The sequence below is a fragment of the Aulonocara stuartgranti genome, assembly GCF_965226115.1.
Source record: "Aulonocara stuartgranti genome assembly, chromosome: 20".
Lineage (NCBI taxonomy): Eukaryota > Metazoa > Chordata > Actinopteri > Cichliformes > Cichlidae > Aulonocara > Aulonocara stuartgranti.
Genome location: NC_138956.1, coordinates 25,618,891 through 25,645,120, shown reverse-complemented (window position 1 = coordinate 25,645,120; position 26,230 = coordinate 25,618,891). Strand labels below are relative to the sequence as shown.

The 26,230-nt window shown below is 39.7% G+C and overlaps 3 protein-coding genes across 5 annotated transcripts; 1 reads left to right on the top strand and 2 right to left on the bottom strand.

Annotated features, from left to right (window-relative positions):
- Positions 1–6,652: 6,652 nt before the first annotated feature.
- Positions 6,653–15,270, bottom strand: abtb1 (ankyrin repeat and BTB (POZ) domain containing 1). 2 transcript variants are annotated; one of them, XM_082517482.1, is made up of 12 exons: positions 14,755–15,270; positions 13,386–13,448; positions 13,239–13,294; positions 12,956–13,100; positions 12,690–12,849; positions 12,547–12,592; positions 11,878–11,994; positions 10,049–10,161; positions 9,879–9,977; positions 9,597–9,764; positions 8,065–8,199; positions 6,653–7,680 (listed from the first exon to the last, which is right to left on the bottom strand). In XM_082517482.1, exons 1-12 carry the CDS (start codon positions 14,808–14,810, stop codon positions 7,474–7,476), a joined length of 1,365 nt encoding a protein of 454 aa, XP_082373608.1. In that variant the 5' UTR covers positions 14,811–15,270; the 3' UTR covers positions 6,653–7,473. The 2 variants fall into 2 exon arrangements, with proteins under 2 accessions (XP_082373608.1, XP_082373607.1); XM_082517481.1 differs by having other exon boundaries at positions 8,065–8,265; positions 14,755–15,267.
- A 2,435-nt stretch (positions 15,271–17,705) lies between these two features.
- LOC309697724 (deoxyribonuclease gamma-like) lies at positions 17,706–19,854 on the bottom strand (the record flags this gene model as incomplete). Its single annotated transcript, XM_082519840.1, has 6 exons — positions 17,706–18,129; positions 18,226–18,322; positions 18,743–18,900; positions 19,381–19,536; positions 19,570–19,681; positions 19,778–19,854. Coding segments are annotated over 6 exons (624 nt in total), but the record flags the coding sequence as incomplete, so codon positions are not given.
- Positions 19,855–21,482: 1,628 nt separating this feature from the next.
- Positions 21,483–25,790, top strand: LOC309697663 (keratin, type II cytoskeletal 8). 2 transcript variants are annotated; one of them, XM_082519758.1, is made up of 10 exons: positions 21,483–21,999; positions 22,211–22,422; positions 22,572–22,632; positions 22,729–22,824; positions 22,939–23,103; positions 23,297–23,422; positions 24,052–24,272; positions 25,136–25,182; positions 25,294–25,362; positions 25,460–25,790. In XM_082519758.1, the coding sequence occupies exons 1-10, from the start codon at positions 21,754–21,756 to the stop codon at positions 25,549–25,551; spliced, it is 1,335 nt and encodes a 444-aa protein (XP_082375884.1). In that variant the 5' UTR covers positions 21,483–21,753; the 3' UTR covers positions 25,552–25,790. The 2 variants fall into 2 exon arrangements, with proteins under 2 accessions (XP_082375884.1, XP_082375883.1); XM_082519757.1 differs by having other exon boundaries at positions 25,291–25,362.
- Positions 25,791–26,230: the final 440 nt, after the last annotated feature.

The following is a 26,230-nucleotide window of genomic DNA, read 5'->3' as shown; positions in this document are numbered from 1 at the left end:
CGTCCTTTAAAGCCTTCCTGTGCCTCTGGGTTTCAGTGAAGGTTTCACTCTGCAGAGAACAAAAGCTCTGTCAGTGGGACAGACTGACTTCTGATGCCTGAGGATAGAATAGCAAGGAAACCGGAAAGGGACCGGGGTGAAAAACACACAAGTTTGGCTGCTCACTGTTTGTAACAAAAACCAACCCTGAATCTAAATTAGCCAAACACACACAGAGGAGGGGGGAGCTTTCTCTAACTTAAGAATGGGAGGCATGCCTACAGAGTAAACATCCCAGACATGGAATGACAAAAAAATATATTTTAAAGTTGAAATAAGTTATAAGAAAAAAAACTTGCAACCCTAGTGAATCAGTGAGATTTATTCTTTTAATGTTTGTATTTTAATGTCAGTGTTTCTCTTTGAGCTGAAAGGAGCTAAATTTCTGCTTAGTCTTCCGTTTTGAAACCTAAAAGCTGATCATTTATACGGATTATTATAAATGATTATATATTTGATTTGAATGTCTTTCAACTTTTAGCTACCATGCTAGTTTAAAAACTTAGTGTTTATAGCTCATTTGCTTTTACTTGTCAGTGTGCATTGCCTTAAACTTGGAGGTCCTTAGAAATCATTTAGCCATTATGTGCTTTTTATACTTGTGTCTCAGAGCCAAGAGCTGAACAGACCTAAAAACAATTAAACTATAAAGACTGGTTGCAGGCAGTTCCTCCTCTTGATAGCAGTCATAATGTGGAATGATGTCCCTGGGCTTGTTGTCACTCTTAGCAGTCACGAGGAAAATGCTTGAAAACTAAAAATAAATGTTGGGATCCAGGCTCACACCAGTGTATGCAGCACAGACAGATGAGTGACTTTAACTCTGAATAAATTAATAGATGTGAAAATTCTGGTTTATCAATAATAATCTGATGCTGAATAAGTAACAAAGGCACACAAACCTGAAACCTAAATTTAAGAGATTGGGGTTTGATGGTTGTTCTTTTTTTTAATATTAGAAGCAAAAAAAGAGGAAATGCAAACTATAAGAGAAAAAAGGATGTTGCACATTCTCTGTTTTACTGTTTTCATCTGCATGAAAAAAAAGGTTTTTGAGTTGCATCAGCGCTTCATATACATCTGTGGAAACTCTTTGTTTTAACCAAACAAAGCAGAACTAGCATGAACCTCTCCTCTTCGCAGGTTACACTTCATAACTCGACGCGTTTGTCAGGTTCGAAGTGTATATTCGCAGATATTCCACCTGTGTGTTTACATTTGAAGAGTTCAGGGCCAAAGGTTGTTGTCCTCGACGGATTTAGCCCGTCTTTCGTTAGAGGTCTGTCTAAGGGCAAAACAGTCACATGGTGACAGTGTAATCCCGTCTCACATGCAGAGACTGTATCACTCTGCAGAGATGGCTGTGTTAGCTGCTGGCAACCTTGTGACTCACCTCAGGATGAACATGATGTTGTACTGTACACAAACAAGTAAATGTAGAAATAATGGAGCATAAAGTGAACACATATCTGACCAATAGCACATCGGACAGATCCGACCGCGAAGAACGACCTTTACTGCAGTTTAGATTTGTTTCTGTGATTAGCAGATTGCCGGATATATTTACTCAGCATTCTCAGAGAGCTCCCTGTCTTCGACAAAGCTGACTAATACGACCACTGCTCGCTGTCTGTCCCCAAACTGCTAATGCTTAAAGGGAGCATGTAAGGCTTAATCCCATATTACCGTGGCTATGTTAAGTGTAAGCATCTGACTGTAACACTTCTAAGCAGAGCCTCCACGCAGGGCACGGAGATAAACAGAATTCCTATTTGATAAGCTCAAGCTGCAATCGGTCTTTATGAAAGTTTATAAGAGTTCTTATTGCCTGGTGTTTGAATTTGACACAACAGTGGAAATGTGGGGGAAATGAGTGTCTGCTGAAACCCTCTCATATCAAGGCAATCCAATAAAGAGATCTTCCAGGCGGGAACCTGTCGTTCAGTTAAGTGTGTTTAGGCCTGATGATGCCATTTCTTACACAATGGCTGGCTGGGACTACACTACGCCGGCGAAAGTCCCAAGTCTTTCTAACAATATGTAAGCACAGGCTTTTTCTGTTGCCAAACAAGGACTGTAACTACAGTGCAAGGAAGAAAATTGTGCAAATTTTATATTGTGTGCGTCAGAAGCACCTGCATCTTTTTAAATGCTTATTTCTCCAGAAAATTATAAAAGTGGGATGTAAGCTACAGCAAAGACATGAAAGAGACAAAGCCTTTCAGGTCAGTCACTGGATAAGTATGGGCTTACCACTCTCCCCCTCTCTGTCTCTCACTAAGGTGGTAATCTCCAACTAATAGCAAATTAGGATATTGGCAGTGACAGCAGCTGTGAGTTATGTCTGACACCTGCAAGGACATGTCAATACTCAGAGACAAGGTCACAAATGTGCAGGTCTGTCAGTCACAGAACATGGTTACAGATGATACCTTTAACATCATGGTTAAACTTGATGTTATAATGATGGAATCATGTAAAATATCACAGAAATACAAGACGTGGTAAAGATAGAGGTATAAAAGATCCTTTACTGGAACAAAAAACAAACAAACAGCTTTTCTCTTGTATTCTCCCTTACTGTTATTCTTTTATTATTTCATTGTGCCTTTCTTTTTTCTTGTTTAAATGACTGACAAAACCATACAAAATGATCTCTGCAAACGCTACATCTATTTTGAGGCAAATATATTTAATTTAATTTAATACTTTATGATTGTTCTCCACCACAGCTGAACGATGTGACAGCTGCTGTCGATATTCAGCAGCTTGTGATTTTATTTGTTGTCCATCCCTTCATGACAATCATGTACACATTTTCCGGTGGCTACTTTCAACAGGATAGTGCATGATGTCAGAAAGCTCAAATCATCCCAATCTGGTTTCTTGAACATCACAGTGAGGAACAGGTGATAAAGTATATATCATGGATGTGCGACCAACAAATCTGCACCAACTGTGTGGTGCTGTCATGTAAATATGGACGAGAATCTCTGAGGAACGTTTCCAGCACCTTGCAGAATCTAAGCCTTAAAAGACAATTCTGAAAACAAAAGGCAGTCCAACATCAAAACTAGAAAGCCATATCTAATAAAGTAGCTGGTGGGTATAAATCCCCACTATATTGTATATATTTGTTCAGATCAATTATGCTTTTGCAAACTTTGAATAAAGGACTTATTATAGCTGTTTTTTTGTTAAACTTAAGTGAAATATATTTCTGCAAAGTAACTACATATCAAATACATATGACAGAGTAATACATATTATATTTACCACTGAAAAGTAATAAAATAGAGAATAATAAAGTAATAAAGTAAAGAAGGAGTGGCCTACTTTACACACACACATCTTATTTGCTCATCTTATCGGCCACCTGCAACCTCTTCCATCTGCTCCACTATATAAATTAATCCAAACATGTTAGCTACATGTGCAGCAGGAGAACACCGAGAGGAGCTTGTTGGAAAGGCGGGCAGACAGATGGTGTGAATGACACAACTCTGCATGTTCTGTACACGTCATCCATGTAGCACCTGAAGTGGCATTTTATAATGAAACAGCGAAACCAAGTTGGGAGATAATGCCAAAATAAAATGTGGTGGTCTCTTGAGATTTTTGGTGCATGGTTAAGCTGATGTGCTTTAAACCATAACTATACTCTGCCTGGTTCTCACCAACTTGTTATTGATTGATTAACACCCGCCTCTAGCCAATACCTTGTACTGATGTTGTGCAAAGGCCAGAAAGTGCAGCCATTTCTCCCTTTGCCTCGTTGATTTCTGCCTTTCCAGATGGCTCCAGTTGTCACACTGAAGTCTCGATGAGTCACAAGGTGGCATGACTACAGAGCTGAGAGATTTCATCCCCTCATCCTCCCTTCAAGGTTTTTTTTAAAGGTTTGTACTGGACACATGACAGATATATGAGTCATAACTTGGATATGGAAAAAAAAACAATAAAAACAATAACTGTTTTGGTACAGGTCAGTGTGCTCCGTAAAGGAGGAGTAGCCATTTGATGTGCTAGCATTCCAGTGCGGTGAAGTGGATTTGAAATGGAAATTATTATTAAAATTGCAGTTAGAAGTGTTTGATGCATGCCATATCAAAACATGTTACAGAGAAACTTCCTAATGTCACATTGACATTTGATTTTTTATTTATTTTTTTTACCTCTGGTGCTGCTAATGAGCTGCATAGAGGTGCATATTGTGCACCACCATTAGACTCCTGAATCAGAAAACCCGATTCATGCTAGGTGTGAATGAGATCCACTGATAGTAAAGTCCATTTGCAAACTACTCCAAATGATACTGTGACAAAGGGCAAAGGGAGAATCTGATAAATTGCTCAACAGGCTACAAAGAATGTTTTTGCTGCTGCGCTTACCACAACATTTGGGTGCGGCTCAAGTTAGCTGAAAAAAGCTAAGGGTTGTGTAATCCCTGAGAAACCCTAATCAGCACCAAGTCAGAGAGCTGTGAGTTATCCATCTGTTACTGGCCGTAAAGGTGACTTCCTCAACCAAAGTAATGCCCGATTTCAAAACTTCAAAGGTAACCTCCATGGTTAAACTACAGTAACAATCAGGGGATTGCCAAAGTCATTAGGATTCATTCTCCATACATAGGGCTCTGCGGGCTTGTCCGCTGGCTAATTTTTTAATGAAATGAGTGAAAAGTAAGTGAAAACTTTCCACTACTGGTTTCTCTGAAAGAAAAGTTCTTCAATCTCACCGCATCAAAGAACAATTCACTGAATAGCCGTTTAATTATTTTGATAAAAACCAAAATGTTGAAGATTTTTATTTACACCTGGGTCAGCAGATACCCAGCACCTTAACCCACTTATCCCTCCAGTCAAAAGTCAGATTTAGCTAGTACCAGGAAGTCTCAATCAGAGTTCACGGTTTTCAGGCACTGGCTTGTTGAGGTTTGCTGACTGTGGAGATAAATGAACATGTGAACGTGTGAAGTTCCAGTGCTGAACAGTGAGGATAGTTCTTTGAACATATATATATTCTTGTTGGGCCCTGAGTACACATCCATTGTTTGACATTGTAGGATTGTACTGAATGTATTTTTCCATTCAAGACTAAGAACAAGTTGCTTAGGAACAACACGTAAACCTTTACAAAGGGCGCTGCTGGCTTAATATCTGCTTGTATTGTGTATTCTAGTCTTTTTCAGCAAACTAAGCCTTTAAGATACTGGCTGGAAGCCAAGGGCTTTGTTTTCTAAAGGATGCCCCTTAGCCTTTGGTGTGAACGGCACTTTAATGTGTCCTAACACGTCTTCAGTAAGTTGACGCAGAGTTTTGTCTTCAGTTCTTGGAAAAGAAGCTTAATGCCCCCACCGGGATGTGAATTGTAAACTATAGAACAAGTACAGTAACTGACGTACACACATATCTAAATCACAGCTAGCACAGTCATGTCTAAGTTGTTTACAGCCCTTCTTGGCACTGTTGAGAACTCGTGATAATGAAGCCATTTGGAAAAACAGTAAAACAGTGCCATTAAGAAAAGGTTCCCATGAGTTTGAAGACCCCGATGAAGGAATTATTTGTTTCCCACAAATAAAAGGGTCGGTGAAACATCAATTCTGTGGTGAAACTCACAGCAACGGACCCAGTTTAGTGGTAATCTTGAGAAATGGCGCCATCACCAGGTGCCTTAGGTGTCTTAAATTGCTCCTCTAATCAAACAAATGTACAATGATATTTTTTGTTAATGAACGAATGAAACAAGTGGAAAGGAAAGAGTGTGTTTCCCTCTTTTATTTAAGGCTGGATCTAAAACCCAGCAAACCTCTTCTTAGCAGTAATACTATCTATCCCATGTTATTATAGAGTAAAAAAATGTTTTGTCTTATTTTTTTTCTAAGGAAAAGAAGAATACATCAGGTCACATTCACCCCAACAGCTCTGTGAGGCTGTCCTGCAAAGCAATGCTGAAATAGACTCGAATGTAACTTGCTTGGCCAAATAAGTCACCACCCAGATTTAACTAAGCAAATCTAAATCATGACAGCAGCACAGTGGTGTTGTGGTTGCCTCATAGCAAGAAGATCCTAGGTTCAAATTTCTGTCTGTAGTTTGCATGTCCTCGCCCTGTCCGCATTGGTTCTCTCAGTGAGCTGCAGCATCCTCCCAGAGTCCAAAGGCATCCATGCTGATAGGTTAACTGGTCATTCTAAACTGAATGTGAGTGTGAATGGTTAGCCCTGCTGTAAGCTGGTGGCCTGCTATAGCTGTGCCCCGCCTTCCATCCTTTCACAGCTGGGATAGGCTCCAGCTCTCCACCACGACCCCGTACTGGATAAATGGAAGAAAACGGATGGGTGGGAATATTATTGATGACACTTGAATGTTCTCTGTATTAGCTTAAAACTGTGTGATTTATTCGGTGCTGAGTGGAGCTGGCAGGAATGGCACTGGATAAAATTTAGAAGCCGATGAAAGGTCAGAGAACTCAAATTTAGTGGTTGCTGCTCACCTACTAAACAACAAATTTAATTTGAAATCCATCCTGTTGGTTATTGATAATCTCCAGACCACAAAAAAGGGAAAAAAATCACAATGTGTTGAAGAAACTGAAGAAAACACTACTCTTGCGTGCAATATTGTTTTATTGGTAAAATTCAGAGCAGTTATTTTCTGGTACACACACTAGGCGACAGATTTCTCATTTTAGGTTAAAATAAAGTGCATTACTGTGTTAGAAGGGGTAAGTATTCATGCTGGAGAAATGTCACTGTTCAAACAGTGAGGCAAACTACAGCAGCGTAATACAACTAAATATGTTAATATTTAGGTGCGTCTGCACATTAAATATGGCATAAAGCAATATTTTACGTAACACCAAACAAAGGGATCAGAAGAAGATTCAATTATCTTCTGGATAAAGCGAACATAAACTTTTTTTTGCCAATATTTCTCGAGTGTGAAAGTATCAATTTAACCAGCTGCCTTTTTTAAAACGTAAAAATTATATTTAATGAAGTTCAGTAAACTTGTTTATCATTTTTTTTAAACATTCAAATTCTTGCACACGACTTCCATCTAAATTAAACACACATGTTCGCAGTGCAAAGACATTTTGTAGTCTGTTGTAAATATATTACACATGATCTCTTCAGAACCCATTTTGCAAAATATGTTTTGTCACAGTTGGTATGTCTCTCAAAGAAACGTTAAACAGCCACAACGAACAGCTCTCTGTACATCTGCACCAAACATAACCAGCTCTTTTCAAATATATATTCTATGCAATATGCTGAAAATAAAATAAAAACTGCAAACATACAAATGCATGTGTTTTTTTTCACTTTTGTTTTACTAGACGTGCTTGTTACCTCCTTGCAAAGTATCCACCATTAAAAAAAAAAGCCCTCAACTTTCACTGAAGCTGCATCACAAACCTGCAGACCTCTCAGCAGTCAATATTAATCCTCGCCAGCAGCTCCTCCAAGGCTTCCAGTTTCTGGTTAGCCTCCTCGATTGCACTGTACGTCTGCACGTTGCTGGCGATGTGGTAGCGGATGTCGTCCACCAAGGGGACCGAGTCCGTCTCTTGGCGCTTCTCTAAAGACGCGGCGTCCTCCTTGACCATCTCGGCAAACTCTGCTTGCTCCACCAGCTGTGATGGGACGAATGCAAGAGGTAGACAGTTGTGAATTCTTCCTAATGGAGAACTCGGGGGATGCTGACACACTTTTAAGGAAAAATAAGCTCTGTAGTTCTGAAACAGCAACAAAAATATTATAAAATGGTCTCAGAGATCAAAACATCATTAATGATTGGCATTTGGGCATTTTCGACTGGTTGTTAACACAAACATCTAATTAGCCAATCAAACTCCAACAACTCAATGCATTTAGGTACCTATAATCTGGGAAATAATTATTTGATCCCCAGCTGAATTTGTGAGTTTGACTAGAATATAATATGAGCATGAACAATAGCACAGATACAATGAAGAACTACGACCCACTGACAATGGGACACCATCACTGCCACGCACCCGCTCGATGATCTTGGCCATGAACTCTGTGCACTGATCTTCTAGCCGAGAGAGACGGAAGAGCTTGGCCGTCTTCCACATGTGCAGAACGTTTTCCTCGCATATCGTCTTAGCCAGCGTCTTTCCACACAGGCGCTTAAGCCCCGGCAGCAGATACATGTCAGCCACACACAGCACATCAAACACGTTTTCCGTCATTAGCTGGACATGCAGAGAAACCAGCAGGGAGAATATTATTATCACGAGAATTCAAAACAGCAATCCTCCCTCTGGATGCCTTGTACATATAAATCAATATCTTTAGTGACACTTATTTAAGTGTCAAAACTTACGATTAAGGTACAGGGGAGGTTGTCAAACGAGTTAAGAAATTTCAAGATGACAGTGTGAGATCACTGGTGAGCATTTTTTCAGAATTTGTCTGCTTCTGAGACAAAATGTGCCGTCACTTGTGGATTTTAATGCTCTAATTCCAAATATGACAATTAAAATAGCTAATTAGTGCCCAGTTCCGTGTCTCCTATTTTAATCATAAATTCTAAGCTTATAGCAGCTTTATGTAATAATAAAAAAACTGGCCCAGATGTGTGGAAATGAGCTGTTGTGACACAGAGAAAGTCTAACTAATCAACCCAGATCTCTTTTGCCTAGGATATTACAACATGTAAATATATCTGCTTTATTACTTGGCTGCATGTCTGTTTATGGATGCCTCCACAAAAAAACCACAGTGAATTATTTAACAACGGAGGGCACCAGCAGAGGAAATGCAAATGCTGTATGCATTTCACTGATACAAGTTCTGTGAATTACGTGTCTTTCAACAGCATACTGGAAGAAAATGTGAAAAATGCTACTAATAGGACTTTTTTACATTAGAGATCTTCTTTTAGCTGCTCCCTCTAGGGGTCACCACAGCAGATGATCTGCCTCTATTTCACACCAACCTTCATCTACCTCCTCCACGGTCTTCATCTTTGTCTCCTGATTGGCAGCTCTGTTGTCAACATCCTTTTTTGCCCACGAGGCAATTATGATTTTATGAATTGTAGTTCACATCAGGCCAAATTAATCAAAAATTTAATTTAAGAAGATGAAAGTAAAAATTAGGACCTACCCCTATTTTAACCAAAATTGTACTCATTTCTGGTTTCAATAAAGATTTTTTTTAGTTTTGGAGTCAAAAACTAGAGCCAACCAACAGTTTTACGCATCACATTCAGTTTCACCGACCCAAAAATCTGTCTAGTTTGACAATATTTATTTCATAAGCACTTTCGCCGTAAGCCTCTGTATCCACTATGGCTCTGATGTTGCCATATCAATACAGGAAAGCTTCTCTTACAATATGATGAGAAATCCTCACCAGGATCACAATTGTTCAGGTATTTAACAATTAAGCTTTGCTACACAGGTTTGTCTGTGTTTATAATCGATGTTTGTTTTCAAAGATCCTTTTTTTCCTAAATAAAAAAGTGCGGAATGATTTATTAGGGATGCAAACATCACAGAAAGAAAAAATGTGCACAAACCTCAGTGTCATCTGTGTAGATGTAATACATGATGTGGATAAAGATTTCATGTGAGATGTTGTGTAAAGTAATCACTGGGGTGCTGGGCTGAGACTGGAGCTGCTCTCCCTCACTGAAGTGGTCCTCCAGGAGGGCTTTAAAATAATCACTACGTCCACAGAAAAATGCCTGGAGAGAGACGCACAACTGCACTTCAGTCATTCACATTCATGTTTATGCTGCGGTGGTGTGGGAGTCTGCACTGTAACTGAGAAGACACTGTGAGGATTTTCTCATCCGTACCTTATGGCACAAGAAATCGTAACCATCGACTCTGAAGCAGATGTCGGGATAAGTAGGGAAGCGGTCGACTCTGTTAAAGGGAAGCTCACCAAATCCAACCTAAAGAGAATCAACAGGAATGAATGCGGTGTTCAGCTAAAATACTTATTTTACTGCCATGATGTCCTCACCCTTAATTCAGTGGGCAGGGCACAGTCTGCTAACTGAGCCATCTCATCCTGAAGTTGACAGCTGTGAGGCTCGAGGGTGAGAACTTTGACACAGATTCCCGGTTTATTGGACACTTTGATATGAGGACAGAAAGAAAACAAGACAAGATGGAAAACTCATCATTAGTGGGCGAAAAAAACAACAGCTCTAGGCTACGTCCACACTAGCCCGGATAGATTTGAAAATGGCGCTTTCGTCTGAAAACGCTCCGCATCCACACTATCATTATCAGTCGTTTTCACAGAGTTGCGCGTCCACATTGAAACGGCTGGAAACGCTTGCGTTCCAGTCCTGCGCATGCGTGAAACGCAAGAAGATTCGACCCTGCCTCATTTCTGTCTGCCGTTTATTTACTTTCCAGCTCTTTGAAACGTCCCAGCTAAATGTTGAGGAAAAGCACAGAGTTTTTTAAATGGACTAACAATGAGGTGGAGTTGTTGCTGCGAATAACACAAAGGTACAAATTTGCAAAAGCGAGTGAAGTAAAGAATCTGAAGAAAAGCTATCTGGAGCATGTACAAACTGATGTTAATGGTAAATGGCCTGTATTTGTATAGCACTTTCAGTCATCACATTCAGTCATCCACCCATTCACACACACATTCACACACTGGTGATGGCAAGCTACATTGTAGCCACAGCCGCCCTGGGGCGCACTGACAGAGGCGAGGCTGCCGGACACTGGCGCCACCGGGCCCTCTGACCACCACCAGTAGGCAACGGGTGAAGTGTCTTGCCCAAGGACACAACGACCGAGACTGTCCGAGCCGGGGCTCGAACCGGCAACCTTCCGATTACAAGACGAACTGCCAACTCTTGAGCCACGATCGCCCATAATCTTTAATAGGGCTGTCAAAATTGAGAGCAAACAAAACAACTGCTGTATAATACAATCTGCTATCTTAGTTTAATAGGTCACATGATTGCATCACATGACTAAAATGTGTCATCGTTTTCGAAAAGGCTTCGGGTTCGCTGTCCACAGTGCGATGCAAAAACGTCGTTTTCAAATGTATCCGCTTTGGAGAGCGTTTTCAAAATGCTGCGTTTTCCTTGACCGAAAACGCCGTCTCAATGTGGACAAAAGGCCCGAATGGAGAGAAAAAGATGCGTTTTCAAATGAAAACGTATTAGTGTGGACATGGTCCTAGATAAAAACATATGGGATTAAAAGGTGGTCTGGTATTTTGAGGCTAAGTGGAAAAACTGCATTACATCAGGAATATGCAATCTTGAGCCACTCCTTTTTTATATATTTTTCTAACGAAAGCAGAAATAGGTCCAGAGATTTATTGAAGCATGTGCAAACATGCAATGGAAATACAGTATTTAAGGCGAACAGAGCTGGAACGAGCTTAAAAGTCAACATTTAGTATGACTACCTTCAACAGCATGAAGTCTCTTAGGCAGCTTTCTTGTAATCTCTTTGTCTTCAGGAATAGTTCTCCAGGCTTCTTGAAAGACAAAGCTGTTCTTTGGATGCTTCTGCCTTTTGTTCAGTTCTCTGTCAAGATGATCCCACACTGCTTTAATAATGTTCTGGTCCGGGCTCTGGGAGAGCTCCACTGTGTTTTATCATCCAGGTATGCTTTTACTACGCTGGCAGAGTTTTTTGGGCTCATTGTCATGATCCCAAAAAAACTGAGAAAGACTTTAAGAAAGCCTGAAGAACTATTGCTTAAAACCTCTTTAAAAATTACAATAAAAGAGAAATGAGAGGTATCTTAAGACTGGCTTAAAGTTGTACGTGCATTACTCAAGTAAATATAAATTAAGAGTTCTGCCTTACCAAATTCATACACTTGTTTGCATTTATTCTCCAGCTCTTCTATGAGATCTGCCATTTTGCACTGTTTAGCCAGTCGTCTACTGTCCTCCACAAGACTTATATCAATATCCATCCGTCCTGAAACAGAGATAAAGAAACAACATTTTCTTACTAAGATTTTTGCATGTTATAAAAATATTACATTAAATACAATCCAACTATCATCCAAGCATGCTTTCTACAACATTTCATTAAAGAGTAGCGTGTGCAATTTCTTCTTAAAGATCAAATTATTTTACCATTATTTATTTATATCCCAAAAGCAGATTCGATAACTCACCACTTCATGCATAATGCACCTTCTATGTGTATGGACGTGTGCAGGTATATGTATACAGATGTATGTACATGTGTGTGTGCGTGTACATGTCTATAATTATAGATATCTGTTACTTACATAGGAATAGTAGTGGTAGAATAGTTAAATTTATGTCCTGCATATTTCCACAACCATAGCCATAATCACATACTGTGTATGCTACCGTTGTATATAGTGTATTATCGTACTTATTTTATATTCGTTTGTATTTTATTTGTATCTTTTGCATTTTCCTTCTTTCCTTCCTGCCCAACAACACCGGTTTCTCCTGTACGATACATGGAAGATCAGCTGGTATATTTTTCACCCACCTGTGTAGAAATATTGTAGAATTGCTCCAAAGGCAGCAGGATTGATCTGAAATCAAAACAGCCTTTATCCATACAGTATAACTAAAAATTGTGAATTACACATGGTGATATAACAGGACACTAATGAAAACATATAGACTTACCAAAGGGTGCTTGAGGTTGATCAAGTTCTTCCCTTTCCATTTGGTCTCAAACATTTCCGTGAAGTACTCTGAGCGAGCACTGAGAACACATCGGTGTGCTAGAAACGTTTGTCCGTGAACCAGGAATTTGACGTCACTATACTGACCCTGCTCTAGCAACCTAAAGAAAAAACCCAGAAATGTCTGGATTAGACAAACGTACTATAACATCCTGTTATTGCTCTTATTTTCTTGTTTCTTTTCAACATAAAAATCATGACCCTTACATGTGCAGAAAGTAGTTGAAATCATCCCGCTGCATGGCGCGGATGCTTACACACTTGTAGTCTTTGAGCAGGCGTCGAACAGAGTCGCTCAGGGAGCCATACATGCATCTCTCGCCATCAAACGTGTTGGCTTCACACTTGGCACCTAAAAAAAAACAAATGAATAAATGAAATCAAAAATTTCAAAGCCTAGAATGATACAACAGAATATGTCAGAGCAGTTCTAAAGCACAGCACATCAGTTTAATACTGTGTTATTTGATTATAACTGATTGTAACTTACCACTAGCCAACAGGTACTGGACCAGCTCCTCGTGACCACAGAGACAAGCATAATACCTGAAGCACACAAGTGTTTATATTAAAAGCAGTTATGATTATGATGCGGCGTTGATGGGAGAATTACATCAGCTGCCTATACTGTACTTACAATGGAGTGCTGTCCCATTTATCTTTTACATTGAGGTCAACATCTCTTTGTTCAACAAGGTATCTAGGCAAAGAGCAGAGAGGTTACAGTGATGCGCTTCGATAAACACAGACACGACTCACCATACAAAACGCCAAGATTTAAATAAAAATAAACAGATACATACGTCACACAGGATGAGGAGGGTATATACAAATGATTTTATTTTATAGAATTATTGAATTCTGTTTGATTAATTAATCCCCTTATTCATTCTAATCAATTTGAAAAAGCAGCTTCTCAGCATGAGATTGAACCGCTTTCATGACTATGACATCATTCTTTTACAAAATCATTTGCATTCATTTATTACAGTACTAATAAGTAAAACTTGGAGGCATGCAGTTCTGATGGCTTGGATAATTAGGCTGGCTCATATTTGATTCTGGCATACTTTGGTATACAGAGTATTTTATGTTCGACTTGATGATTGCATTGTTGCAAGAAGCCCAGGTCCTGTGGCTGCAAAACAAATCCAAATCATCACCCCTTTATCCCAGTGCTTGACAACTAGTATGAGGTGTTTGTTGTTTTTGATTTTCTGCTGTACATTATGGTCTAAATATGGTCATCTGTCTAAAGTACATGGCTCTAGAAGTCTTATTGATTGTGCAATGTTTGTTTCTGTAAGCACTACACAGTCTGAACCTATGATAAATTTGCTGGACATTCTGTTAACACACGTGAATGCTCCAGACCAGCAAACTGCTAAAACCTCTAAAATCTTCATAGAGCTCCTCACACTTGCTGGTCATCAAATTATCAAGTGCACTCAATTACTAGTGCCAGCCTGGTTGCTATTTGGCCTCTTAATTCCTATGGAAACACAGGACTGCAATGAATCCCATGAAAACTTTCTAGAACACATGACTGTACAGACACGCCCCCTTTATTGGACTCTGCAACAATTGGTTTATGTATACATTGTAACCACTGATGATTCCTTCGATCAGCTAAGCATAGTTTTGCTGTCCTGTCAAGCTCTTTCCTCGTAATTCTCGGGGTAACTCTGTCCTATAGCAGGAGACTAGATATCCGGTTGAGCATCCGACACTGATACCTAGTGCGATCATTACGTCTGGACACCGAGGAGCTGACCTACACAATTAGCTACAGTTACAAACTGGCTCATCGTGGCTCCTGTTAGCAACACTGCCTTCTGTGGTTAACTCGCGTTTATTTGCATAAAACCGAAGTTAAACTGCAAGACTGCATTGTAGAAAAAGCTAGCCCAATCTATGCTAGAACTCTCACCGGCAAACACAGTAAAGTAAAATAAGTTATCATCGAGCACACAAGCCATAATAAGCTCAGCAGAGCTGATGGTTACCTGACTCTACAAATGTCGCCCTTTCTGCAACTACTAAACAAATCGTACACATCCATAATCGCCGCGGTGTTTTCGGTCCTCTGTAATGCATTGAGACGGCCTGTCTACCGGACAGGTGAGTGATGGTTTGCTGTAGCTTCAGAGTTTTGCTCGGTGAACGCTGAGAAAGTTGTCACCGTTGTTTTTTGTTGACAAGCTGTGCGGGGTCCTCGGTGTTTTGGTCGAAGAGGTCCAGCAGTCACGTGACATCAGCGTACACTTCACAAACGTAAGGGAATAACTGCAAAAACGGCAGCTATATGCTATTCTTTATCCGCACTACTAAATCCTTTTTTTTTTACTTGTGAGCCACATGAATAGAAATCTTTTAAAAGTTTTACAATGAGCTGATAATTCTAACCGCAGAGGCATAACTTGAACAAGTAGCAACCCGTGCTCAATATATAAAAGCTGAATTTCCGAGCTTACGCCGTTAACTTGAACGGTACACGTCATGCCGTCACGTCGTTCGTTTATGTGTGATTTGAACAAGTGGTAAAAATGCAATTAAATAGCGCCTTTCGCTCTTGTTAAAGTACATTCTTTTCATCGGATTAAGCAGCTGTCAGAAGATGTTTCATTCCGCTATTTGACCAAAGAACTACGAGACAAACCTTGCCCTATTTTCTTGCTCTTAACTAGGCCAAGCCAAGGCATACAAGGCCACAGTGCTGTGTCATGCAGTTCAGTAACAGACAGAGGCAATACGTGCATTACACCCATATTTACTTATTTTGTATTGTACTGTATGTCACAATATTTATTCAGAATCCTAAAAAGAAAAAAAAAGCTTAACTTGGTTAAGCTTGGTTATTTGGGAGGAGAAAAAACACAATAAACACACTTTAACAGAAAAGTGTGTGTGTGTGTGTGTGTGTGTGTGTGTGTGTGTGTGTGGTAGATTGATGGTTCTGAGTTACTTTCTCACTTCCTGTTTTCACTCTTAATAAAAGTAAGATGCAAATTACTGTAAAGTTGTTTACTTTTAACAACATTGGACAAATGCGCTTTGCAAAGCCTGATAAGAAAGCTGGCTAACTGTGCAAGTGAACAGACTCAACCCTATCTTTAAGACAGGAGAATCTGAAGGATTATAATCAAATATCCTGAAGATAAATATGAAAACTGCATTCAAAATTACTCTCTATGCAAATTGAATGGAAAGTCAGCAAATACAATCAGGTTATCTGTTTTAAGATTGTGTGCTGAGGCTTATCAAACAATAAAACTGTAAAATTGTTCATAGTCAGAAAAAAAATATCTAAGAATAAAGTTGCCTCTTTTCTTTCTAATCATCAGGGAAACACGAAGACATTACACGCTACTGCAAAACTTTAACGCTCCTACTGTTCACACACAGATTTCTGAGGGATTTTCCAGGAATGGCAATGCTTTTTCAGAGAATCAATTTCGGATCAGAAATCGCTGATTTCCTACTCGCTGATCTCTAATCTGGAACATAATCTGCTCTGGAGCAGGTTATGTTACTATGGCAATTTACAGAGATAACAAGTGAACCGCCTTCACACTAACCCACACAAACCCAGGGTTAACCCTGAGGTTACCTGGAAAAGACTAAATCCAGTTCTGTAATACAGTGTGTGGTCCGTGTAACCAGTTTGTTTTTGATCACAGATCAAAAGGTTGTTGAGATATTAACTCAACTCCAATTTTAATTTGCTGTGACAAAACTTAGAAACACTAAGACCCAGTTTATAGATCATGTGCACCAGTTTTGGTAAAGATTGTTGCTCAGACAGTTCAAATTAATTTCAAACATCACAGTTGGTCCAGCTATAGACCAGTCTGTAAATACAAGTTAAGCTTTATTAGGTAAAATAAACAAAAAACAAAAGCTCTATGACTCATAGCTGAACTTGGGCTTTGGACCAAAAGATTCTAAGTGTTAGTAAAAACAGTTCATTATTGCTGTTATTTATATACAATAAGAAAAGTGAAAATGTCCCAAAGCCCCATCCTTTTAAACTTGGATGTAAGATTTCATGACCTTTTATCACCCCAAATGTATAGAGTAGTTACAAAATCTTTAAAGCAGATGTATGTGAGAAACCACTGAATTCATGACACATTCGGTTCAAAAATGAAAACTGAATTCAAAAATGACACTCCCAAATTCCTTCATAGAGGCTACACTGCACTAAAACATCAAAAGAAGAATAACATCTAATCACAACAAATGAGAGGCGTAATTTTAAATTCCAACTGCAATTTGCAAATTACCTTTGGCCTGTATTGCACTGAGAATGTTTCGTCACACAGATATGACTGATTCTGATACATGCAACAATGCAAATATTGGGTCAGGCGAGTATATGTCACTATTCTTTATTATATCCACTCTTTTTCACAATGCTAAATGACATTTAAGGGTCAAAAACACCAAGAGAGCCAGTGATTCAGTTGTTTTCATTCTTCCTGCAAACATACCTTCTCTATTGAATAGAAGTGTTGACGGGAGGCAGGCAGGTGCACACGCCATGCCTTTTACGCAGCCATGCCTTTGTGATTCATGCAAAACGCAGTTTGCATGAAGGGAGTACGTTGGTAGTTTGCTCCAAAATCCCGGATTGCTTTTCAGTGTACTGGTAAAACTTTGAATTATTTTACACACCCTAAGTAGCGAACAGTCCAAAACACTTCCTGTTCTTTCATTAAGGAGCACTGTTTTAAGAGACTTCACAGTTTTTCTCATGTTTTATCAGCGTGCTGACCTCAGCAGTTTGGTGTATCAGCTTGTCAGCTTGCTTGTCACGTGCTTCATGATGTTGTGATGTGGACATTTCTGTGCTCTTTGTGCAGAGGAGGTTTTTTTTGTTTTCTGTTCTCATGCTGTCCCCCCATAGGAGCCCAGCATGAGTAGAGGTCTCTTTTTTCCCCCTCCTTGTCTTGCCCATTGTAGTGTACATTTCAGTGTTTTTCCATAATACTACCGGTCTCTGACCTGTCTCCCCATGTGATGTCTGTGTTGTGTATGTAAGGTCAGGGAGGGTCCCATTTTGCTGCAGGGGAACTTGCATGTGACAAATAAAGGCTTTCTTGACTCGACTTGACTCTTGAAATACAAGTTAAAATGCATTTGGAAATCACTGCTTTCTTCCTTTATGTGAATTTTCCATCTAGTTTTCTGAGCTGGGTTGTATCCCAGCTTTTTCCACATCTATCAGGAACAAGATAAAGTATATTAGTGTTTTGCTCTTTACCTGTCACAGCTCTCCTGAATCCTTGCTGGGTGTCAACAACTGCACATCTGTTGTTGCTCTTTTTCACCCAAAAGGGAATAGCAATTCCACCTCAACGGGGTAGTGATCGCTCACCCTAAGGGCACAAGGATTTGTGTATAAAATGAAAAATAGAAAAGAAAAATAGCCATTCAAGTGCATATCAAGAAGAGGGATAGATCAGATAGCTCACCATTTCTTCTGTCATTTGAAACTCTTTGTGAAAGTTAAATGGTTTAGCTGAGTTTGGCACAATGGCTGCCAGCATATCTTCTCCATACACAACTATCCTGTGGAAGATGTGCATTCATTCAATTCATGAATTCACATAACAACATATGCAGTTGTGGTTAGACATTTACATACAGTCATCATGGGTATAAATGTTATGATAATTCTGGGCTTTCAATAATTTCTTTGAACTGTTCATTTTCCAGGGTGCAATGATTGTGCAGCTTAAATCTTGGAGAAACTACCAGTTGTAGTTGATTGTGACCACTAAAGAAATAAATTCAAACGTATGCATCCAATTCTTCTTTCTTTTTTTTTAATCATTAAAGATGTATGCTGTATAATTATTCCATCCTGGAAAAAAACACTTCAAATAAATCAATAAAAGCCAAACATTACATTGACATTCATGCCCTCAACGAGGGCAAATAAACTTCTGACCACAATTGTATATCTTGCCACAAATCTTTCTAACAAACCTGTCATAAGCGTGATGATCACTTGTTTTTGCCCTGGTGTCCACGTTATCACCAATCAGCCAGTAAGAGTTCTTGTCACTGCGAATGTGGATCTCCTCCCTTTCCTTGGATGAGAGATACCAGCCATCTGCCCTGAAGTCTCCCAGGATCATTACATTCTAAAGGAAATTAAGAAAACAAAAAACAAAAACGCAGCTTTTCAGGCTAATACAACTTTAAATATCCCTAAAGAAAATATGAGGACACTGAGTGATAATTTACAGGTTGTGCAATAGATGAGATTCCTCTGACCTGATATCTCTGTCTCTATATATCTTTATCTATGTGTATCACAACTCAAAAAATGCATCGGGATCGGAACTATATCCCTCAGCACTGCAACAGAAACAGTTGACTTGACTCCAATAACATCCTCTGTAGTTACATACTGTAAGTTAAACATATTTCCCTGCTCACACAAGACACTAAACTTGATAAACCTGCTGCAGTCTGCTGTAATTAGCATGTCACGCTGCATCAGACTCATTCAACAAACAGATCCACGGTTAAAAATGACTCGTACATACTGCTGATGTCCCAGCAACTGACTAACATGTACACACACAGACCTAACTCCTTGTTCTGACTGAACCAGGTACCATAAGCTTCAGTAGGGGCAAAGATTGACCTGTGTTATGAGTTTTAAAGTAGAGAATATAGGGCTCTCTTTTAAATGCATCCACATCATCGACCTGGTCATCCTTATACTGATAGCAATCGATAAGGTCGACCACATCGTCCCTTCCAGCAGGACAAAAAAATTATTCTATAGAGCTGTTCAGCTTTACAGTATGTGGGATTATTTGAGCTTGCCTGTACAGAAACAGGAACTGTTCCTTGTATCTGCTCCTTCCCAGACGGGTACTGAGCTGCTGAGCATAGTGATGGGTGATGCTGACCCTGAGATGTGGACAACAGTAAAAGTAAGCATACTTATAGGAAGAGACAGTTTTACTTTAGTCAGAAAATCTTTTTTTTTTTTTTAAGTAAATTCACCCGTTCAGCTCTTCCACTAACACTCTAACAGAATCTCCAGTCACATTCACCACCTCCAGAATAACTATGATGTCATATCAAGACACAAACTACAACAAATAAGCTTTGTTAATAAAAGAAGTGCAAACAGTGTTATTGTTTTGTTTTTGTTTGTTTGTTGTTGTTTTGGGGTTGTTTTGAATCAATGATAATGAAAGCAGAAGAAATGAGAAGCGATTTTCTTTTTTACTAACCCTGATAATGCACCTGGCTACTTCCCAGTTTTCATTTTCACACTTGATAATGACTGTTTCCCAACACTCATGAGTGAGTGACATTGACAACAAATTTCCAAAGAAGAAATGCATTACACATGTTTTGTGATGTGTTGACTCTGTACACGGCGTCCTCATTTAAAGAGTTCATATCAGCCATTTCATTCTTTGGTTTGCCTCGCTAACGCCAAGGAGAAATGTTTTACCTTAACCAGGCTTGTCAGGACCGCTGGATCTGAGACCTTAGTCTCAGATCCAGCATTGATCTGAGACTAATGAATGAATTGAATGAAGCAATCTTCATTTCTGTCAAAGGAAGACCCGAAGGAAATATTCAGTGTCATGCAAAAAGCATTTTAAGTATACGCATGACGCTCACTCTGTTCTCTTGACTTTATTCAGCTCTGATGAAATGTTGAGCGGGTGGCACAGATTCAGTGTCATACAAACAAACCCTTATAAATCTGGTTATGTGAGAACATTTTTCCTTTGTACAGTAGTTGTTTGCTTAAAGGAAAGCGATGATTGGATAATTGGACGCGCAGGGAGAGAGGGAGGGTTTGAAAAACAAACAAGAGAACAGACAGGTTTCCTTTTTTTTAGTACAACTGGTTTCTATTAACATTAGTGAAAACACATTTAATTTAAGTGTGGTAAATTTTTAAATCAAACTATTTTCCTCTTTTGTTCCATAGGATAATAATGTGTACTTTATTGATCCCAGTGGGGAAATTACATTTGACCCATTCACTCAGTGAAGCAGCGGGCAGCCACACCGGGGAGCAGTGTGTAGGGACGGTACCTTGCTCAGGGGTACCTCAGGGTAGCCATTCGGTGAATTCGAACCCCCGACCCTGCCCCATGGTTGATAATTTGTAATCATAACTGTCATAACTGTGTCAAATTTATCACAGCACAGAGGCAGCAGCAGTGGAGATCAATCAAAGATAGAAATAAAGAAATACTTTAGTCCATAATAACCAAGTAAGGAGCTTCCTGTTAATGAGTGGAGTGTGTGAGGTTATGAGGGCGTAGTTAGTTGGTAAGGTTTTCCTTGTACTTTTTTGACTTTACTCTCTTACAATCATATTTACTAGTTTAGTACCTCAAGAAGAAAAATAACAGTTTTCCAGAAAATTTGTGACTTTTTTTTATTAAACGTACTACTAGAGTTTCAGGACTTCAGAGTTTCTCTTTCAGTTAAGGGAGGTTTTACGAGGTCCACTGATGTGCATGTAGTTTCCAGTGTGTAATGCATATTATAATATTTGGGAACATTTCCAAAAGTAACATTGCCTACTGAAAGAATTTTCTGCATATACTGACTTAAATTTACATTAAAAACTTGTGGCTCTGCAGTTCATTATGTTAAATAAAATCTTTCTTTATTCATAACAGGGAATGTTTTATTTTTCTTGATGACTTCTTGATTTACTGAGTTTTCAGACTGTGTGAGTGCAGACTTTTAGTTTGTTACGGAACTCACCTGAAGCTGTGGAGCAGGAATAGTTTCCTGTTGCATCTTTAAAGTGAGGGGTAGGTGGGAGAGCACGAGGTATGTGTCAAACTGGTTTACCCACATTCAATCACTTCACTATCACAACACGCCCAGTTCTGCCTTATAAAGCAGCCAAAAAGATAAAACGTGCACAACAGAGCTATACCACCACTTCTACCAGCTGAGCTCCCCATCCTTTCCAGCAGTGCAAACTCAACAGCACCATGAGTCTGAGGAGCAAGCGGAAGAGCCTGCTGAACTCACCTTCAGGGCGATTCAGCAGTAGTTCCATGGGATCCAACTCCATCCGCCAAATCAGCACCGCTACCGATATCAAACCAGTAACAATCGACAGGAGCCTGCTTGCCCCACTAAACTTAGAAGTTGATCCCACCGTCCAAACTATACGCACCATGGAGAAAAATCAGCTGAAGACTCTTAACAACAAGTTTGCATCCTACATCGAAAAGGTAAGAGGAAATTTTACTGTCACATTTAAAATCTTTTTATTATAAACCATTAAAGTGTCCTTGGGTGACTTGAAAGGCACTCATAAATAAAATGTATTATTATTATTATTATTATTATTATTCCAAGTTAACTCGGTGGCATTTGAAGCTTCTTTTAAAACCTAAAGTGGGACTGTGTTGGAATTTGTTCGTATCCCTTCTCGTGTGTCAGGTCAGACAGCTGGAGCAGCAGAACAAAGTGCTGGAAACCAAGTGGAAGCTCCTGAATCAGCAAAGCGCCCCCTCCTCTGATGATGCGGAGTCCATTATTAAGACGTTCATTTCCAACCTGGAAAAACAGCTGGAGCTTTGCAGACACGATAAAGTGAGGCTTGAAAATGAGTGCACAGCCATGGTCGAGACTGTGGAAGACTACAAGACTAAGTAAGGTATCCTGGTGGAAGAAATCAAACCACTGCAGGAGCTCAGCTTTGATATATGATAATAAAGTGGACAGTGATAAGAACTCTGTGTGTGTGTGTGGGGGGGGGGGTGTCTGTCTGTGTGTAATTTGATATTTGTGGGTGTTTCAGGTATGAGGAAGAGATCAACTGCAGGGCCACTTCAGAGAATGATTTTGTACTGCTCAAAAAGGTGCAGTATGCAATGACACTAATACTTTTATTTGTGAGTAATAAAAAAAAAATAGCAGTGAAAAGAAAAGTTGTTTATTTATTCTGTTGCTTCCAGGATGTGGATGAAAAAATTATGAGAAAGGTGGATTTGGAAAGCCAGTTGACAGCTATTCAGGATGAAATCTTGTTCCTCAAAGAAGTGTATCAGATGGTAAACAAGCTTACATTAAAAACCTTTTCAGAATTTAAATCAGTGAATTAAATTAGGTGTCATATTCTGGATTTTTTCCTCTTAACTTTCGCTGTATGTGTTGTTTTAAATAAGGAGCTGTATGACATGCAGCAGCGTGTGAAGGACACCTCTGTGGTGGTGCAGATGGACAACTCCCGCAACCTGAACATGGACCACATTATAGCTGATGTTAAGGCTCAGTATGAAGAAATTGCTGCTTACAGCCGTGAAGAAGTTGAAAAGTGGTACAAGAGCAAGGTGAAGGTCTAAGATGAATTCTTGCTCATTACTGTTGATGTAATAAACCAACTAGGAAAATGGGCATAGAGACATGAAAAGGGCTCAGAAGTTACCGCTCATAAATCTACTACAACGTCAAAACAGCATTTGTTAACCCAATAATTACTGTGTTTATATCCTTGTCTCGCTGTTTGATATTTTTCCACACCAGTTTGATCAGATGAAAGTGCAGGTCCAGCAACATAACAGCGAGCTGCAAAACACTAAGGCCGAAATAGCTGAGCTTAAGCGAATGATTCTTCGTCGGCAGACTGAGATTGATGTTATGAAGGAACAGGTGAGTGAAGGGCTTTAAGACTACCTCATAGTCTGTTTGATCTTAAACTGGATTTTAACAAGTATCAAGAGGAACAACAGGTTTAGCTCCTGTTCTCATAAAAAGAAAGGAAACTGAAAACAAATCAAAGGAAACATTTTTTCATCTTGAACTGACAGCTAATTGCATACATTTAGTTATTGTTAGCTGCTCTGAAAAAGCAGTTTGGTTTTCCTGTTACCATAACCCACACAAAAACCCCCAATTTTTACAAAATCGGGGCGACCGTGGCTCAGGGGGTTGGGAAGCGCATCTGTAACCAGAAGGTTACCGGTTCGATCCCCGGGCTCTCTGTCCTGGTCGTTGTGTCCTTGGGCAAGACACTTTACCCTCCCACCTACTGGTGTTGGCCAGAGGGGCCGATGGCGCGATATGGCAGCCTCGCTTCTGTCAGTCTGCCCCAGGGCAGCTGTAGCTACAACTGTAGCTGCCTCCACCAGTGTGTGAATGTGAGAGTGATTGAATAGTGGCATTGTAAAGTGCTTTGGGTGCCTTGAAAAGCGCTATATAAATCCAATCCATTATTATTATTAAAATCATCAGGAATCACTGTGAAGCTCAGATTTAAATAAAGCTTTTCTCTTTGTCAGTATTCCCACAATGAGGTAAGCATATCTGATATGGAAGAGCGAGGGGAAGAGGCTGTAATAGATGCAAAAAGCCGCATTAAGGACCTTGAGGCGGCTCTGAGGCAGGACAAGCATAACATGGCCAAGCAGCTCAGAGACTACCAAGACCTCATGAATGTCAAGCTGACCCTGGATATCGAGATCTCCACCTACAGGAAACTCCTGGAGGGAGAGGAAGAAAGGTAAGCCAGCAGAACTTAGGAGGTTGCTGGCAACAATGTGTTAAGGAAGAAAATGGATGGATGGATGAATGGATGGATGGATGGATGGATGGATGGATGGATGAATGGATGGATGGATGGATGGATGGATGACCATTGATGTAAGGTTTCAGCTTGGAAACTGTCTACAGTGATTCAGAAAATGATTAAAACATATTAATCATTACTGATATTTTTGGTTGTATGAGCTACTGTACGTGCATACCATCTGTCATCCGACAGTTTAGATGGAAATTGGGTGTGGTATAGAAAAACAAAAAAACACCACCTTGAGCAAAAGCCTCAGTCAGAAACAAGAAGTTATTTGTTTGGTTTGGTTGTTTTTAATAGTTTCACAACCACATATTTGTCTCACTATTCAAATAGTTCACCTCGGTGTGTTGCATTAAACAATAAAGAACTGAGCCCAGGGGTGGAATGCAAACACCCACAGGTATTTGACAACTGGTGGTAACTGCAGTCGTAGAGCAGAGCGGCCTTTCAGGTGCAAGTTTGAAAGACAAATCTACATCCAATCTGCAAAGCCCAATCCACATCCAGAACCAGAACCAGACTTTGACAAGTAACACATAGATGAGATTTATGGTTTATTGGAAGTCTGTCTTCCAGTTTTATGGCAGGAAAAAAACAAAATGGTAAAACAATTACTTTGGGTAATTTGGTTTATCACTTGTCTTTCTTTGCTGGATCTTAAACATGAGACAGGTTTATTGCACAGCTCCCTCTAGAGCCACAAAGGGCTTTGCAACCTTCACTTGAACAACCGTGTGAATAACTTTACCAGTACATGCCCTATAATGTATTTCCTGCTTTCACCCTGACAGACTTGGTAAAGACTCTGTTATCAGCATCCAAACAGTGCCCAACAAAAGTAAGTACAGTACTGTATTTTACAAATAAAGATGAGATCATCTTAATGGCCTTCATCTCGGGGATCAGAGTGACACCCTCTTCTCTCTTTTTTCTGTCTTCTTTTCAGCAGCTGTTGCCAGTAACGACTGTGTTGATGGCACTGAAAGAGTGTTCAGTGTCCAAACAGTACCCAACCGAAGTAAGTACAGCACTGTATTTTACAAATAAAGATGAGATCATAACAATAGCCTTCATCTCAGAGATCTAAGCGACGCCCTTTTCCGACTTCTCCACAGCTGTGCCCGTTACCATGCAGAGACAAAGGTCAGGTCCTGTTCTCATCAAGACAGTGGAGACCATGGACACGACATACACCGAAGGCAAATAAAACGCAGCAGTGCTCTGAACTGACCGATTGCTACTTAAAACTACCCTTAAATTAATCTGTTTTCAAACTGCTGTAACCTCACTGTATCAAAAGGCCATGTGTATCTGTGTCTCTGTTTTTCGTTTCCTTGTGATTCTGTCACATTAAATTACAAATTGTACTCAGCAACTGTAAGACGTTTGTTAGTTTGCTCTATAGATGTTCCTAATAACTATTAAAAACTATTCTTTTTATTGTTAGATCTTGCTGCACAGCTGTTGTTCTGATGTGTCTCTTATAAATCATAAGGAGAAAATAGCTTCAAAGCTTTTACATTTTTTTTAATATGCACTAGATGGACCCAAAGATATTGGGTCACAACTTTAAATCTCTAAACTGAGGTGTTTTCAGTGTCATTGCCACAGGTATAGTCCAAGTCGTTTTAAGGAGCTCACTTCAGCTGTGTTACTGTAACAGGATGACACTGTTGCAACAGGTCGGTTTGTTAAAGTTTGTACCTATTACGCAATCAACTGAAAGAGCTTATTGCAAAGGGGAAGTCTAATTTCAACACAGTTTTTTTTTTAACTACAGCTCAGTGCAGCTGGTGCATTTCACATAAGTCTCAGACCGCTTTGAGTGGACTCGAGTGCCACAAGCTGGATGGACTGTGTTTGAGTAGCCAGCTAAAAATACAGTG